Below are 18,468 nucleotides of genomic sequence, written 5' to 3'. Positions count from 1 at the left end.
TACCTCTGTCTGAGGATATATTAATGATGCTATTCTAAATTTTTTATACTGTTTATTTTTGAGAGAGAGAGAGAGTGAGACAGAGTGCAAGTTGGGGAGGGGCAGAGAGAGAGGGAGACACAGAATCTGAAGCAGGCTCCAGGCTCTGAGCTTCAGCACAGAGCCCAGTGCAGGGCTTGAACCCATGGACTGCAACCTGAGCCGAAGTCGGATGCTTAACCGACTGAGCCACGCAGGTGCCCCATTAATGTTGGTATTCTCAAATCCTTTTATGTTTTCTCTGTTAACTGTGTCATTGACTATAAGCTGTTATATTTGTTTTTTATTTTCTGTCCTGAATAGAATTGGCTTTCTCACTCCATTTGGTCATTCCTGAGTGCAATTTATCTTTGTAGTTGAGATTTGACTTGCTTCTGTTTTCTGGTCCTAAGGAAGAGGTGACATGAACCACGGGGCTTGTTATTGGTGACAGGTCCCCCTGAGAGTTAAAGAAGAGGTGGGAGGTGACTTCTAATGGCTAGTCAGAGTGTATACCTTTCCTCCAGGGTTCTGGGACCCTGCCCCCTTCTAACACCAATGGCTCCTGCCTGGAAGAAAACACCCTTTGCTGCCAGATCCAAGGAGGAAGGATGTGGGGTTGATGTGCTGTCCTTGGTCCTACTGCAGCATCCCAGCTAATCACCCTGTAGGTGGCTCCAAGGCATTTCTGGTGGGGAGTGTTTGTAGAGCTACTCCCTTGGCTTTGAGCTAAGGTTGTGGATTTTCTAATCGTATCTTTTCTAATCATTCTTAGGGACTTTGGTGGAGTTTGGAGTTTGGTAGAGACTTGGCATGTTTCAATCTGCCAGCTTGAAATAGCACAACCTCTTAGGAATGCAATTTTGTACCCCTGTTAAATCCTGGAGAAACTTAGGCAAATGTGTACTAGGATATGAACAGAAAAATGTTCAAAGCAGCACTGTTTATAATAATTTAAAATTAGAAAAATCTAGTATCCACCAACAGTAGAATGAACAAATAGTGTTACACGGGTATTTACTCTATACTTATTAAACTGAGCATTTATGTTATGTGCATTTTATGCACATTTTTAGTTCTCACAGATATTTTTTAGTTGGGGAAAAAAATTAGATGGCTTCACTTGTAGCACTGATATGGTTATAAATAGGGCTTCCACAATAAAATTTGGGAAAAGAGAGGAGGAGGTGGCAGTTCTGTCCATGTTTTTGCCACTCAGGGCTGGGTTCTAACAGAGATTTTGTGATCCAGAGAGTAGGCATTAAATGTACATTTTGGTGTGAAGAGTGGATAGGGGTGTGTGTGTGTGTGTGTGTGTGTGTGTGTGCGTGTGTGTGTGAGAGAGAGAGAGAGAGAAAGAGAGAGAGAGAGAGAGAGAGAGACAAAGGAGTATGTGAGAAGAAAAGATTTGAATCAAACAGCAGAGATCGCCATCCCTACATTAAATAAGAATTAGTGTATTTGGTGGCACCATTACCCAGGTTTCTCTCACATCTAGCGGTCCTGTGTACCAAATAGTTGTAGTTATTTTGCATTTTGACCCAGAAATGACCTTTTCATTTTGCAGATCTCAGTGAAAATTATCTGACCGAATTACATAAAGACACATTTGAAGGCCTGCTATCCCTCCAGTATTTGTAAGTTAATCAGTTCATCATTTATTATGAGTTTTTAGTTATATTATTTATTAAAAAATACAGGGTTCCAATTAGATAATTACAACAATTTCTTCTAACAGTAGAATTCTATAATTCTCTCTATTAATTCTATAACTCTGTAAGTCTGTGGGGACCCAGCCCATCTCTAGCATTAAGTACCTCCTATGCATTTTCAACTTTTTAATTTTATAGACAAGATGTAAGAAAAAGCCCTTCAGTTGTAGAGGAAAAGGGGTAATGAGGTCTGAGCAATTATGGACACCCATATGAACCTTGTTATGTAAGTGTTCATATACCGTCTGCTTTTATTTATATTTATTATTTATGGCCCATGGATCAAATCCTGTGTATGGTCTGTCTTGATACAACCTATGAGTTCAGAATGATTTTCATGTTCTTAAAAGGCTGTAAAAGAGAAAAGAAGAGAAAGAAACAGAGAATATGTGACAGAGACCGTACATGGCCTGCAAAGCCTAAAATATTTACTGTCTGGCCTTTACAGAAAAGGTTTGAAAAAGTTGGCTTAGTAAAATGAGAGGAATTGAGGTTAACCTCAAATTGTCACCTACAAGACAAAAAAATATAGAACACTTACATTAATTTGAATGCCATTAACCCAGAATTTTTAAATAATTTAATCTAAATTAAATATTTAAATATTAAATATTTAACTAAGCAGGTGAATTATGTAAGCAGTATTACCAAGTACATATTAAATTATCAAGAGAACAGATTAAGGATTTCAGTGTGGGAAATTTTATTAGTTTATTTTTTTATTATTTTTTATGTAATTCATTGTTAAGTTAGCTAACATACAGTGTGCTCTTGGCTTCAGGAGCAGATTCCTGTGATCGGTGTGGAAATTCTTATGCCACCATAAAAATAGATGTTTAAAATGATGGTTAAGGGGTTGGGGCTCCTGGGTGGCTCAGTTGGTTGGGCGTCTGACTTTGACTCAGGTCGTGATCTCACAGTTTGTGGGTTCGAGCCCCGTGTCGGGCTCTGTGCTGACAGCTCAGAGCCCGGAGCCTGTTTCAGATTCTGTCTCCCTCTCTCTCTGCCCCTCCCCCACTCATGCTCTGTCTCTGTCTCTCTCAAAAATAAATAAACATTAAAAAATGATGGCTAAGGGGCACGTGGCTGTCTCAGTCATTAGAGTCTGCAACTCTTGATCTCGAGGTTGTAGGTTAGAGCCCCATGTTAGGTATAGAGATTACTTAAAAAAAATGAAATCTTTAAAAATATAATGATGGTTAAGTGGTATAGTTAGAAATGTTTACACTAAACAAACATCAGAAATGCCGCTAACTTCGCTAATTACAGAATAAACATCTCTCCAGCCTCATTGTCAAGGAAGAAATGTTTGCATATATCTCTGTACATTAGACATACAGAGATACTAATGTTCTTTGCTATGGAGGTTCAGTGTTTATTCTTTGCCCATGCCATCCAAAGCTGTGTATTTCATTAATCCTTTTTTTAAAATGTTTTTAATGTTTATTTATTTTTGAGAGAGAGAGAGAGAGAGTATGAGCAGGGTAGGCACAGAGAGAGAGGGAGACACAGAATCCGAAGCGGGCTTCAGTCTCTGAGCTGTTGGCCCAGAACCCGATGCGGGGCTCGAATTCATGAGCAGTGAGATCATGACCTGAACCGAACGAAGTCAGATGCTCAATCGACTAAGCCATCCAGGCGCCCCTCATTAATCCTTATTAATGATGTGCTTTAGAAAATAGATTCTTCTTGCAAATGTGGAAGGCTTAAGGGTAGTGAGTAAAAAGAATCTCATATGACACTAAAAATAGTCCTTCAAATTATCAAACCTTCCAAGTCTTAGGGGACAACCACTTTGTATTGGTCTTCTTGGCTACCTCTGCCATCTGGGCTCCAAACGTTACAAACACAGTTTGGAGAAAAACAAAAGAGACAAACTGCGCAATGGATTGGGCCTTTCATTATTTCTACTCTGAGGTACTTTGTAAGCCAATTATTTCATGTTAGGTGAAGTGTTCTCATTCATTCATTCAAAAAAAATGTGAATCAAAACCTAAAAAAGAATGTGACAGGCCCTATGCCCAGTACCATAGGCACGCAGATGGTTAAGACAGGCTTCCCACCCTTGTAGGAACTCATGATTCCACAGGGAAAATAAACAGAAGCTTAAACCATAACGCATAAGCACTAAATGGATGATGAAGCACTGACAAAGTGCAGAAGAGGGAGCCACAAAGTCATAAAACCACATTTCTTTTCAGTCATTTTGCTCCTTCTACTCACTACCCAGCTGTTAATTTATTTTATAAATATTTGAGTTTGTTCTTTGTCCATGCATCAGTTTTAAACACAGTAGACGACGCAGATGAGCAAGACTAGTCCATACCTTCATGGAGTTTATGCCCAGAGGAAATGGAATGCCAGAATAACTATATTAAGAAGAAATTGGGGCACCTGACCGGCCGAGTCAGTAGAGCATGCGACTCTTGATCTCAGGGTCGTGAGTTCAAGCCCCAGGTTGGGCGTGGAGTCTACTTTAAAAAATTCAAAGAAGGAGAAGAAGGAGGAGGAGGAGAGGGGGAGGGGAAGAAATGGATTTGGGCAATGAGAAGTATAAGTTGTTTTTGGAACATAGAAGAGGGGGGAAGACTTCAAGTTGGATCAGGGAAGTTACTAGAGAAATGCTGTTTGAACAGAACCTTGAATGGCTATGACGTATCATCAGATAGACATCTTGGGAAGAATATGCTTGCAAAATAAAGTGAGCGAAAGGCAAAATGCAGGAGAAATTTCTTTGGTATCTGTAGAGTAGGAAACTAGAGCCAGATTTAGGATTTTGAAGGCCTTGGATAATATGCCAAGCTACCGTGTTATCACAGCAGTGCTCTAGGACAAACTTTAGACTGCACCAGGGTCACTTGGAGGCCTTGTCAGAACACAGGTTCCACCTCCACAGTTCCTGATTCACTCAGTCCAGAGAAGAGCTGAGAATTTGCATCTTGAGTAAGTTCCCAAGTGACTCTGATATTTGAGAACCACTCCTGGAGAATTAATCTGGTGACTGTGTGCAGTATAGATTAGAATGGGAGAGACCAGAGATGAAAATGCCAGTCAGAAGACGGTGGTACCCATGTAGGTGGAAAGTGAGGGGCTCAGCTGAAATCAACGGAAATAAGAGGGTCAACTATAATCAAGAATGGCTGTTTCCAAATAAAAATCCGGTACCATGTTGTTTTTTTGTTGGCCCCACTTGCAACTGAAGCAGTTGATAAATTCATAGACCGTTTAGGCAATGTACAGCCAAAAATAAATTTCTATTAATATGATAATATAATTCTGAGTTCGTTCAAAGTTAGGTACTGATTAGAGGAGTAACTTCTTTTCAAGTTAAATGAAAAGGTATCTTTTATCTCTTCTGGTATTGACTTGGTGTCGAGAAATAGAACTAAACCAGGAAGGTGTGCTAATGTGAGAATATCCCTTTTAATATTAGAAATTATATGTGGAGATCACAACTTCGAGCTCATAATTTAGAAATTGATGAGGCCACAAAAAGTCATTTAATCAATTCTTCTGCTCTCAGGAAAGATTACTTCCAAGATCTATCAAGATCTATAGTTGTATATTTTATGTATGAAGATCACAAAGGTGAGACTCTTAAGAAAGGTGAGGACAGGGTTAGGGGCTCTGGAAGGTTCAAATAACAATTCCTAATACTCAGAGTTTAGCCAAAAGCTACTTATTCAATACTATCATCCTACTAATTAGATATCTTAGAGCTAATTGAGGCAATATTTTCCTTTTCCTTTTCCTAGAGATTTATCCTGCAATAAAATACAATCTATTGAAAGACGTACATTTGAATCACTACCTTTTTTGCAGTTTATGTAAGTTACAAATATAATTTCATTATATTTGGAATTTTTATTAAACTTAATTGTAAACCTCTTTGTTATTCATTTTGAATGAATGAAACTTTATTAGTCGAAAGCTACTAAAATTATGTAGCAAATCTTTTTTGTCTGTGGCAAAGTTTGGTGTGAGAGTTATTATAGAGATCAGAGTGAATCGTTCTAGAGCAGCAGTTCTCTGCCAGGGTGATTTTGCATCCAGGTGACACTTGGTAGTGTCTAGAGACATTTTTGATTGTCAGACTGTAGATGTGCTCCTGGCATCTAGTGGGTGGAGGCCAGGGCTGCTGTCACACCCTACAGGTGTGTGTACAGGTGTACACAGGGCAGCACCCCCCCCATAACAAAGATTATCCAACCATAAATCTCAACAGTGCTAAAGTTGTGAAACATTTTTCTAGAGAAATAAACTTACTTCTCTAGAAAAAAATACTTACTTAACACAAGTATTTATTGAGCATTTACTGATTTGTATCTAATGCACCACATGTATAAACATGAAAGTATAAATCTTTCATGCAAATATTTTTTTAAAAAGGCAAGTATCTTTCATAGTGAGATTTCTTTAGTGTATGGAGAGAGTATTGTGGTTATGTTTCATTATCTATAAATTAGAATCACTGCCAAAGGATAAATATTCTGAAAGAATATCTTTTTTTCTTCTTCGTTTGTGTCTTGTTTTTGTTTTTGTTTTTGTTTTTTTGTTTTTTTTTTTTTTTTTTTTTTTTTTTTTTTTTGGTGTGTGTAGAAATCTTGGTTGCAATTTACTCACCGAACTGAGCTTTGGAACATTTCAGGCCTGGCATGGAATGCAGTTTTTACACAAGCTGTAAGTGAAATAGAAAATGAATACATGTAAAAAAAAAAAAAAACTACATGTAAAAATATCATACAGTGATTGGTTAGGTGTGTGTTAATAAACCCAGTATGAATTCTGGAAAGTAGGTCTTAAAATCCATTTTTTTTTCAAATGAGGAAACTAAGGTACAAAGAGGCCAAGAGACTTAACTCCTAAATGGCACTCTCTGCCCTCCCTCGTACCCAGCTTTGTGTGGGCAATGAAAGCCCCAAGCAAGTAACAGCCAAGTCAGTATTATCATGGGAATTCGTGACAGTGATGCTTCCCCAAGGTGTGCATGGTCCTTGAAATCCACTTTTGAATTTAACTTTGATTCCGGCTCATGTGCAAGTTTCCTATGCAAAAGAGAACTTCAAAGAACTAAGTTTAGCACAGAGTTCTCCAGGCAGCAAAAGGTGTGGGTGCTTCCTCAGCCATCAGGAAAGCAGAAAGAACTCCTGAATACCTGCCACAGGGCACTGCTCTCCATGTGCTTTCTTTCCTGACCACTCTTCAATTAAGAAGTGTGTTATTCCCTTTCAGCCGGAACATTCTGTGATTTCTCTGTAAAAAAGCAAATCATACTGGGCATGTTCAGTGGCCTGAGGGGGATTTTTAGACCCAAGGTTGAAGACCCTCCTCTAAAGCAGACGCTGGAAAAGACTGTCTTACTGTCTTGTGGTTCAGAAATCCGATTTCACAGCTTATCTTCCGTTAGATGAAAGTGTTTACGGTGTGTCTGGAGCTGGAGTAAGTTCCTGCGGGTGCCCAAGAGCAGGGGCCTCCTCTGTCCTCTCATTAATTTGCTGATGCCTAACTTGGGGAAAGAATACTGAGGGTCAGTTTTTTGTTTTGCCAGCATGCCAGAGAACGGGCTCATTGAGTTTCTCCACCAAGAGGTTTTAGTGGTGTCAATATAATGTCTTAAAACTCACCACCTCTACTAAGCATCTTATAACACCAAGAGTCTCTTCTAAGAATCTGAATTTCATAGTTATGTAGGCAATTCAGGACAAAATAGGGTGGAGTCCGTTGATAACAATGAATGAATTCATTGAAAAACAATCAGTGCCACGCGCACTCTATGTCGACAATGTACTAAGTACTGGGGGTACAAAGAGTATACAGGGACTGTCCCCAAGAATCTTTCATACTGGAAGGAGAAAAAGATGGCCTTTTTCTTGTAATTTACTAAGATATTTGTAAACTGATGGAAACTCCTGTCTTGCCCCACTGAGATCTCTATCAGTTAACCATTTGTTTTCTTTCCTTTCCTTTGTCCTCGAGCAGCCAGAATCACACATATCCCACCTGGGGCGGGGGCATGTGCTAACTTGTATTTTGCCCTCAACTTGCCCCATGCTCCCTCATCAATCTTACATGACAGAGAAAGGTAATTAAAGAACCAGAGCTAGCTGGTATTGAGAATAAATTAATACTCATGTCATGTGTGTTATGCCCAGAATTCGTGATCCCCAAATACCGCCAGGGAGCCGAGTCCGATACAAAAGCAAAAGAGCCTTTATTCGAGCTAGCTCGAGCTCAATCCCCTACCTTCACTGACGCAGTGGTGAGATACCGGGGAGAGAGAGCGAGTTTCAAAAGGACAAAGGTTTTACTGGGGCCTAGTGGCAGTTGGTGAGGTAATGGCTGTGGCCTCAGCTGATTGGCTGGGGAAGGGTCCTGGGGAAGAGTCCTGTTAGGCAGTTGAGTGGGGGGGGGGGGGGTTACTCAAGGGGAGGAGGTGTGGTCAAGGTGAAGGACACAGAACAAGATGGAGGCGGCCGGCATAGGCCCGCCCTTTCAATGTGGTTTGAATAGAGCTGTACTACTAAAACGAATTCACAGTTAACTTCCAAAAAATTATCACAGTACAGTAAGTGTGTATTGGAGGTTGGGCTCCTTGTTTGGGGCCAAAATTTCCTTTTCTTTTTTATTTTTAACGTTTATTTATTTATTCTGAGAGAAAGAGAGCATGCGCAGGGGAGATGCCATCCCGTGAATTCAGTCACGTTATTACCTATGTGACTTATTACCGGGGTGTTTATAAGTTGAAACAATATTTTCTCCAGCATTAAATAAGTTTGTAAACCTTTTGGGCCCCAGCTGAGGTGGATTTATCTTGAACTGACTGAAGCTTAAACTTCAGGTCTCCTCACTTACATAGGCCCCTTCCAAAGTCTTGGGAGGGACCCTCGCAATTCCTGTACGCATAATTTTGCATGTTTTGATGAGGCAGGATTTCCCAAAGTAGATGAGGTTCAGACCCTACAAGGCCTTGATTCACCCCTGGGTTTCAGGTAATTATATCTCAGTAAGTTTTTTGAATGAAGCCTCTTAAGTTATTGATAAACACTGAGTGAACACGTTAGCGGTGTGGTAAAGTCTATTTTGAATCTGAAATCCACCTCAAAGCCATGCCAAGAGTTTGTTAATAAGGTACCACTTTTTGAATGGTAGTAATAATCCTATTTCTTTCAGATGAAATCAGGAATGAAATATCTTATGGAAAACCAACAGTGGTTGATAATCCTAAATGTTAAGTATCCTTTTTTTTTTCCTGACTTTAAAGTGCTTCTCCTTCATTCACCTACACAGGTCCAGACTGGTGGCTTCTTTTAAAAAATTCACTTCATTGGTTCTAACAGTACGAGCTCCATGATTTTAGAAGCTGAAGGACTCTACGATGTAGAAAGGCTGTACCTTATCGGGATAGAGCACATTCACATGCTGGCTCGTCTGTGGCGCATCAGTATTGTGCCAAGAACATAAGCTCTCAGGGAGAATAAGGAAAATCTAAGCCTTACCCCTTTTGAATTATTGTTGAGAATATCATTGAGGTAGGTATGGCCACCCTCTGAAGGCAAACTCGAGCCGCAGTCACAGAGACGCCCTAACGCTCCCCCAGTCAACCGGCATCTGCTTCCTTTTAGACAGCTGTGTGCCCACAAAAGTTTACACACTTCAGGATATTGTCATCGCTTTTTGGTATGTACTGGAAATCCTGGCAGCTTCTTCTCAGATTCAGAAAGGCATAAACGTTAAGGATGAAGATAACAACTCAGGGCTGTCCTTTTGGGGTGATTTAGGGTAACTTTTATTATTTTCCGTGTGTGGTAGTTCAAAAGCTTTGCGATAGTCATACCCAACTATTACTTTTCTTCTCCCAGCTGCATCTGATTCTTCCCACGTATATACCAAGGCATCTTCTTTCTCTGGGAAGCATGGTAGTTGCTCCTCCGCCCCATATCATTTCTTTAATACCTACCTCTATTAGGGATTTACTGCGCTCCGGCACTATGCTAAGACCTTTCGCTTGTGCTGCAAGTAAGACAATGTGTCTTAAACTCTTAGAATAGAGCCTGGCACGTGGGAAATGCTCCGGACGTGGCCCCTCACACGGCACTTCATTTTCGTTTTTCCAGCAACTCTTGTGACACAGGTAGTATTATCCTCATTTTGGGGATGAGGAAGTTGAAACTCAGAGACATCGGGTGACTTGCCTAGGTTCACACTGTCAATAAGTGACAGAACCACTTCAGAAGCTTCGAGAGTAATACAATTCCGCATTCCCTGGCACTAGGTAGGACCTGAATGACAACTGGCCTTTTGGGCGTCGTCCCTTGGAGTCAGCTTCTCACTGGAATAGGACCTTTCGAGCAGGAAGCTCCTTTTCCCTATGCTTCTGGAGCTCCTGGCCATGCCACCTATGGGCATCCCCAGGCTTCCTGCTCACCGCCTGGTGCAAATATCACATCGTCACTGCTAGGCACCCACTCTGTGCCCAGCCTTATGCTAGGTGCTTTGCACATGCTCTTTCCTTTAATCCTCAAGTTGCCTTATGAGGTAAATGCCGCTGAAAAGACTCGGAGACATTCGTTACTTAAGTCCCTTCACCAGGAAGCGACAGCCAGAATTCAGACCTAGGTCTGCCTGATTCCAGGGCCCTTGCTTCTTGGGCTGGTCCTCACTGCCAGAAACTCCTCTTCAAGGCTATTCTCAGAACTTTAATTAAAACCTAGGCTCACCATTTCAGATTCTTTAGGCTTCGCCCCTCCCCCCGCCCAACCCCTGAGAAAGGATTTACGTGATGCCGTTAGATGTCTTGTATCGAGGAGCTTCACATGGGGAGTCATGTTCTCATAGCTCGTGGACCTATGCAGATGAATAAAGGAAAGGGGTTATTCTATCCCCAAGTACTTCAAACATACTGGAATAGGGTCTAGATCACTCTACTTATTTCTTCAACTGCTTTCCTCCAAGGAGCCAGTTTTCCCTCCATGCCTGGGGATTCCAGAAGAGAGTTTGGAGTTTGTCCTATTTGAAATTTATTTTCACTGCCTGCTTTGGACATTTTTTCAGCTAAAGCTGTTAGGATTTCAGTGCATTCAGGACAGTGGTGACAAGCTTCAGTCCTCAAGTCTTCTCTGTCTCCTCAGTTAATTGAAAGGAAACGTAGCCCATCTGTCTGGACCTCTGTAGAAGAATTTGGAGAAAAAAAAATAACACGTAAGAAATGTTCCCTTATTTTGTGAGCTACCTTTAGTCTGTCCCGTTGCTCTGCAACAGAAAGCTTTTGCAAAAATACTTGAGTTTTCCTCTTCAAATAAGATACAGTTTTTTAAAAAACAAAGAAATATCTAGAACAGTATTTCTTCAACTTTGATTATGAGACAGTCTTTGAGGATAACTGTTGTTATGTTTTACTCCCATAAAGATAAGCCCACGAGTATCCAAAAGCCAATAGACTGAGTCAGCACACCTTTTATCTGTAAAATGAGGGAATTGAACGGAAATGGAGATGATCTCTAGTGCAATGTCCACCGTTCGTTCGTATCGCAGTCTGTGGAAAAACAATTGCTGTCGGTCCAGCAGATGTAACCTGTCGGGTCAGTTCTCATTCTCCCCTTGGCTCAGGCACAATAGCTCCATGAAGAAAAGGCGGCACTAAAGACAGGAGGAAATAGGATAATTTGGAGTGGCCTGTATTTTGTTTTCACTACAGGTAAACACAGGGCATTCATCTCAGCAGGAGGGCTGCCTGGGTAAGAGGAAGCACTGAGCCCATGGGTATAAGGCCATGGGTGAGTTACCAGGAAAGAGGGGGGGCAGTGGGGGTAGAGCACTGAGATAGTTGGGGGGAAGGATAACAAACTACTAAATTGTTTTGGCTGCATAATTCTTCATAGTCTTTCTTAATAGGGAGCCGGGGGTGGGCGCGTGGGGGGGAGGGGAAGCAGCGGGCAGGGGAAGACACACACGTGGAAGAGCTTACTTGCACAGAGCCCACCAGTAAGCTTGTAGGTATTAATGCCATTTTTATTTTTTCAAAGCCAAAGGACATTCAGAGCCTCAAGGTTGAGGAACTGTGTTTAACCAGACATGGGACACTCACGTTCTTTCTCTTCATAACATTGTCTGACTGGATATTAACTAGTGTTACACAAACCCGACATGTTAATGGGCCTGAAAAAACGTAGAAGAATGGGCTGGAATAGGAAGAATAGGGGAGTTTCCAAGGCAAGAACAAAAATGCATGGCTCCCAGCCGCACCGCTAACTCTCCCTCTGACCTCCGTTGTGGAAGAGTTTGAATCTTCGCTCCCCTTTTCTCCACCTACTAACATGTTTGATCTTCTGGCAACTGGTTCTCTATTTATCACAACATGGTTCTTTTTTTTTTTTTTTTCAAATTGAGATATAGTCCGCATAATAGAATATGCAACATTATAAAGTATATAGTCCAATGGTATACTTTGATAGACAATAATCACTGCTAATTCCAGAACATTGTCATCACCCCCCTCAGAAGAAATACCATACCCATCAGCCTTTACTCCCCATTCTCCCCTCCTCCCAGGCCCCTGGCAACAACTAATTTACCTTCTGCCCCTATGGATTTGCCTGTTCTGGACATTTCATAGAAATGTGTGTCTAGTTTCTTTCACATAGCTTGTTGGCTTCAAGATTTATCCGGTTGTAGCATGTTTCAGTACTTCATTCTTTTTTTTAGTGTTTATTTATTTTTGAAAGAGAGCGCACACACAAGCGGGGAAGGGGCAGAGAGAGGGGGGGACAGAGGATCCAAAACCACAGAGCCTGATGTAGAGCTCGAACTCATGAACTGTGAGATGACGACCTGAGCCAAAGTCAGATGCTTAACCGACTGAGCCACCCAGGTGCTCCAATCACATTTTGTTCATCCATTCATGAGTTATTGGACATTTGGATTATTTTGACTTTTTGGCTATTATGAATAATGCTGCTATGAGTATTCATGTACAAGTTTTTGTGTGGTCATATGTTTTTAATTCTCTTGGGTACATACCTAAGAGTGGAATTGCTGGGTCATGTAGTAACTCTATACTTAACCCTTTTGAGGAACTGCCAAACTGTTTTCCACAGTGACTACACCATTTTACATTCCCACCAATGTATGAAGATTCTGGTTTCCCCAAATCTTGCTACCACTTATCATTGTCTCTCTGTTCGATCATAGCCATCTTAGTGAGTGTAGAGTAGTATCTCATGGTAGCTTTGATTTATATTTCCCTAATGACCTAAGACATTGAGCATCTTTTCATGTGCTTATTGGCCATTCATGTATTTTCTTTGGCGAAATGTCTCTTCAAATCCTTTCCCCATTTAAACATTTGATTATTTGTCTTTTTCCTGAGTTTTAAGAGTTCTTTATATATTCTGGATATTCTGGATACTAGACTTGTATCAGACATATGATAGTTTTGGGTTGTTTTTGTGTTTTTTTATTTTTAAATAAAGTCCAGTTTATCTATTTTTCCTTTGGTTTGTTGTGCTTTTTGTGTCATGTCTAAGAAACTGTTGCCTAAATCCAAGGTCATAAAGATTTCTCTCCTGAGAGTTTTATAGCTTGAGCTCTTCCATTTAGGTCTTTGACTCATTTTGAGTTAATATTTATATATGGTGTGAAGTGTAGGAATCCAACTACATTATTTTGTATGGGGATATACGGTTGTCCCAGCATCATTTGAAAACACTAGTCTTCCCACATGGAATGGTGTTGGCACCCTTGTTGAAAATCAGTGGGCCATAAATGTGAGGATTTATTCCTGGACTGTCAGTTCTGTTCCATCAGCTTACATGTCTGTTCTTAGGCCAGTACCACACCGTGATTACTGTAGTTTTGAAGTAGGTTTTGAAACCAGGGCGTGTGAGTCTTCCCATTTTGTTGTTCTTTGTCAAAATCGTTTTGGAGCACCTGGGTAGCTCAGTTGGTTAAGTGGCCGGCTCTTGATTTCAGCTCAGGCCATGACCTCATGGTTTGTGAGATGGAACCCCGTGTTGCAATCTGCACTGACAGCATGGAGCCTGCTTGGGATGCTCCCTCTCCTTCTCCCTCTGCCCCTCCCCTGCTCACACTTTTCCCCACTCACACTCGCTCATATTTGCTCTTCTGCACGGGTGTGTATGCTCGCTGTCTCTCAAAATGAACAGATAAACTTTTTTTTTTTTTTTTTTTAAAGATCATTTTGGCTATTCTCGGTCCCTTGAATTGACATACAGATTTTAGAATTAGCTTGCCAATTTTTGGAAAGAAGTCAGTTGGGGTTTTGATAGGGATTAGACTGAAACCACAGTTCAATTTGGGGTATAGTGCCATTTTAACAGTATTTTCTTCTGATCCGTGAACATGGCATATCTTTACATTTATTTCAATCTTCTTTAATTTCTTTCAACAACGTTTTGTGGTTTTTAGTGTGATTCTTGCACTTCTTTGGTTAAATGTTTTCCTAAGTATTTTATTCTTTTGAGTACTGTTATACATGGAATTGTTTTCTTAATTTCATTTTTGGAATAGTCATTGCTGATGTATAGAAATAAAGCTAATTTTTACATATCGATCTTGTGTCCTGTAACCTTGCTGAACTCATTTATTAGTGCTAAGGTTTTTTTTTTCTACATTCCCAGGAATGTCTTGTGGTCTTCTAGTTACCCAGGAAGATGTTGGAGCATTTCAAAGTCCCTATGGACATCTCATTTCTCAGCTTTTTCCTTTTAGGCTTTTTGTTTAGGCTATTTTTTATCTTGTGATCAATTGCCTCACAGAGCTGCCAGATTAAAACATTTATCTATAATTGTTTTCAAAAAATGCCCCTTGGGAAGAGGCTATTTTAGCACTGTGCAGTTCTCAGTGAGGTCAAGGGCAAGGCTTTCAAGTGAAGTTATTTAGGGACCCCACTAGACAGGTAAAACAATGACAGTTTGTTCTTTGGGAATGAGGCTTTAAGGAACTTCAGCTCCATTTTGTTCCCCTGGGATGTGGGCAATTTTTAAGGCTATCATCAGGATGGAGAGCAGAGGTTGAGGACAAGTTAAAACAACAGAGCTCACTGTTCTTATAGAAATTGGTAATTGTTTCTTTAATAAAGGCTCTCCGGGTTGCTGCAAGCCCATTGGTTAAAATTTCCAAAGTTCTGAGAAAGTTGATTTTGACCATTTTTGCTAGTTTTTGTTGTTGTTGTTGTTGCTCTTATGGAAGGATGAATTTTCAGACGTCCTTCCTTTCTCATTTTCACTGATTCACCTGTAACAGGGCTTTAAAATGTCTAAAGTCTCAGGGCACCTGGGTGGCTCAGTTAACTGCCTGACTCTTGATCTCTTGATTTCGGCTCAGGTCATGATCTTGTGGTCATGGGATCAAGCCCCATGTCAGGCTCTGCACTGGGCATGGAGCCTGCTTGGGATTCTCTCTCTCTCTCTCTCTCTCTCTCTCTCTCCCTCTCTCTCTCTCTCTCTCTCTCTCTCTCTCTCTTCCTCTCCCTCTCCTTCACTCATACTCTTGTACTCTCTCTCTCAAAAAATAGAATAAAAAAATAAAAAATGAAATCTCTAAAGTCTCAATGATCATAGGCTAATTAAATACTTAATCATGGGAGATGATTAGAGGAATGGAATAAAAATAGAAAATGTAATTCTTAGAGAAGCTCTCCCAGATGGAGAGATGAAGTTCAGCAAAGTGTTTCTATATTTAATGCTCTCAAAGTTAAGTTTAAGGTAACGGCTATTTTAAACCCCCTTTTGTTTCATACAAGTTAAATACAGGCTTTGGAGTCAGAACTGAGTTCAGATTCCATCTCTGCTTCTTGACTGGCTTGACAAACTGGGACAAATTATACAACCTCTCTGTACTTCAGTTTCCTCACTTGTAAAATGGGGTAATGATGTATCTATCACATAAGGTTATTGTGAGGTTTAAATGTGAAATGCTGATCACAGATGCCCTATAGCCCAATAGTATTGGTTGTGATGATTATCCTTAGAATTTTGCAAAAGTACAGTGATGATTCTTGAGCAGAGTCAACCTAAAGGCAGATTTTCTTTTCTTTCTTCCTGTTTCCTTCACTTTATTTTTGCTGTAAAGAACTGAGAAGAAAATCTACTCAGCATTTTGGAATAAAAACTTGTGTCAAGCAGTGACAAAATGTTATTTATTCAACAAGCCTTCACTAAGTAACTAGTAAATAACAAGCGCTCTGTCAGGCACAGGGACAAAAATGACAATAGAGTATGGTCCCTGCCCTCAAGGAGCTGGCAGTCCAGGAGATGGATAAGGAAACGGGATCATATGCCACCTAACAAAGGCTGTCATAGGAGAATACACATGGTGGGGGTATAGCTTTCACCATTTCCTCTTAGATTAATCCCTTTGTCTTTGGCCCCCAAACTGAGGAATTGGTCCTATTTTTGTCTTTAACCGGGTGTTTTAAACTGTGGAATTTTTTACATTTCTAGAGATAAAGGAAAAGCACCTAGAATTATAGAGGACACTAGAAACAGTATTGCCTACAGAGCCTGGGCTTCCTACCAGCATAGTCACTTCTAGGGTTTTCAGCCCAAAAAGTTCTTTGGCATATCTTTGCTTTGCTGTCCACGTAAAAAAAAAAAAAAATTTTTTTTCTCTTTCTGTTCTCCACTTTATCGTCCAGAGAGCTGGGTAGTTCCCAAAGGAAGAGTGCTTTACAGAATCTAAGGGTGATTTATAGGCAAAGGCAGAAAATGATTAGTTTTAACCTTCCAGTTCCATACCCCCAAAATGAACATAAACTTTCATGGTAGTCATTACTGGAAATGCAGATAATTTTAATTCCATTGCATTTTTCAGAATTATCAGTCGTAACCCTCTGTCAGCTGTTGAAGATTCCTATCTTTTTAAGTTGCCAGCATTAAAATATTTGTAAGTATTGCAACAATCTCATGGCTCATGGATGATTTCTGATCTTTTTTGTTGTCATCAAAAGATTAAGTATTTTGCGTTTTGGTTAAAAAGTCGTAATTTAAATTTTAACTGGGTTATTGAAATAAGCATTATTAGCAAAGAAAAAACATATATGGGCAAGATAGCCTGCAGAGGAAGGAGTAGCATTGAAGAACACATAACAGACATGGGACTTGTAGATGTAGGTAGAAATACCATTTATCTCAAAATGGAAAGTGGAGTAAGGTGTATATTAAAAGAAAAAAAGACTAATCAAGAGAGGTGGATGCAATTGAGAATGAAAATGAGGATAAGAGTAAAAAGGATTGTACTGTTGAGCACCAAGGTGATTCATGTGATGATGCACATAAAATGTCTTCATTGGGAGTTTTCTGAAATTATTGTCCGTAGCAAGAAAACTCTTGAGCTGACTTGACAAAGAAGCCAGAATTGAAGTAATCACATGTTGTTAAGTATCTTTTTAGGTACAGAATTTTTATCCTTGGGTTCAAATCACGCATGTTTGGGCTTTCTCCTTCAGAGACATGGGATCAACACAGGTGTCACTTACAACAGTTGAGAGCATCCTCATGATGACCCTTGAATTGGAAACACTGTAAGTTGATTTTTCTTATGTGTATTTTCACTTAGTTGTTTATTTAGATTTGTTTTATTGTTTTCTTAATTTTTTTTTTCAACGTTTATTTATTTTTGGGACAGTGAGAGACAGAGCATGAACAGGGGAGGGGCAGAGAGAGGGAGACACAGAATCGGAAACAGGCTCCAGGCTCTGAGCCATCCGCCCAGAGCCAGACGCGGGGCTCGAACTCCCGGACCGCGAGATCGTGACCTGGCTGAAGTCGGACGCTTAACCGACTGCGCCACCCAGGCGCCCCATAGATTTGTTTTATTGTTTTCTTAAGTCAGATTTATTGAGGTATAAAATTTACTCTTTTTAAGCATACAGTTTGATGAGTTTTGACAAACGTGTAGTTATGTAACCACCACCACATTTGAGACGTAGACCATTTCTGTCACCCCAAAAGGCCCCTATGTGCCTTTGCAGCCAATCCCCTTTTCTCACCACCAGCCCTGGCAACCACCAACCTAATTTTTGTCCCTATAGTTTTGCCTTTTCCACAGTGTCTTATAAATGAAATCATACAAGGGGCACCTGGGTGGCTCAGGCAGTTATGCGTCCGACTTCAGCTCAGGTCATGATCTCGCGGTTCGTGAGTTCAAGCCCTGCATCGGACTCTGTCCTGACAGCTCAGAGCCTGGAGCCTGCTTCGGATTCTGTGTCTCCCTGTCTCTCTACCCCTTCCCCATTTGCACTCCATCTCTCTCTCTCTCTCTCAAAAATAAATGAACATTAAAAAAAATAAATAAATGAAATCATACAGTATGCAGTCTTCTGTGATTGGTTCCTTTCAGCATAATCCTTTTGAGATTCATCCATGTTTGTTTTTTTTTTTTTAACTTTTTTAACGTTTATTTATTTTTGAGAAACAGAGAGCATAAGCAGGAGAGGGGCAGAGAGAGAGAGAGAGAGAGACACAGAACCCGAAGCAGGCTCCAGGCTCTGTCAGCGCAGAGCCCAATACAGGGCATGAACCTGCGGAACATGAGATCATGGCCTGAGCCAAAGTCGGTCACTTGTCTGACTGAGCCACCCAGGCACCCCAGAGACTCATCCCTGTTTTTGCACATGTCAGTAGTTCATTTCCTTTTTATTGCCGAGTAGTATTGCAGTTGTGAGGATATACCAGTTTGTTTATGCATTCATCAGTTAATGGGCATTTGAGTTGTTTCTAGC

At 40.5% G+C, this 18,468-nt stretch overlaps 1 protein-coding gene across 1 annotated transcript in view; it reads left to right on the top strand.

The window, feature by feature from the left end:
* The window catches only part of LOC123602927 (leucine-rich repeat-containing protein 37A2-like), a 50,120-nt gene that overhangs the window by 13,431 nt on the left and 18,221 nt on the right, over positions 1-18,468 (top strand). Inside the window, 5 exon segments of the mRNA XM_045487244.1 lie at positions 1,593-1,655; positions 5,486-5,557; positions 6,330-6,410; positions 16,560-16,631; positions 17,194-17,268. Coding sequence (XP_045343200.1) covers positions 1,593-1,655; positions 5,486-5,557; positions 6,330-6,410; positions 16,560-16,631; positions 17,194-17,268 — 363 coding nt within the window.

Source organism: Leopardus geoffroyi, chromosome E1 (assembly GCF_018350155.1).
Source record: "Leopardus geoffroyi isolate Oge1 chromosome E1, O.geoffroyi_Oge1_pat1.0, whole genome shotgun sequence".
NCBI classification, from domain to species: domain Eukaryota; kingdom Metazoa; phylum Chordata; class Mammalia; order Carnivora; family Felidae; genus Leopardus; species Leopardus geoffroyi.
Note: the sequence above shows the minus strand (reverse complement) of the source record. Positions and strands in the feature narration are given on the sequence as shown.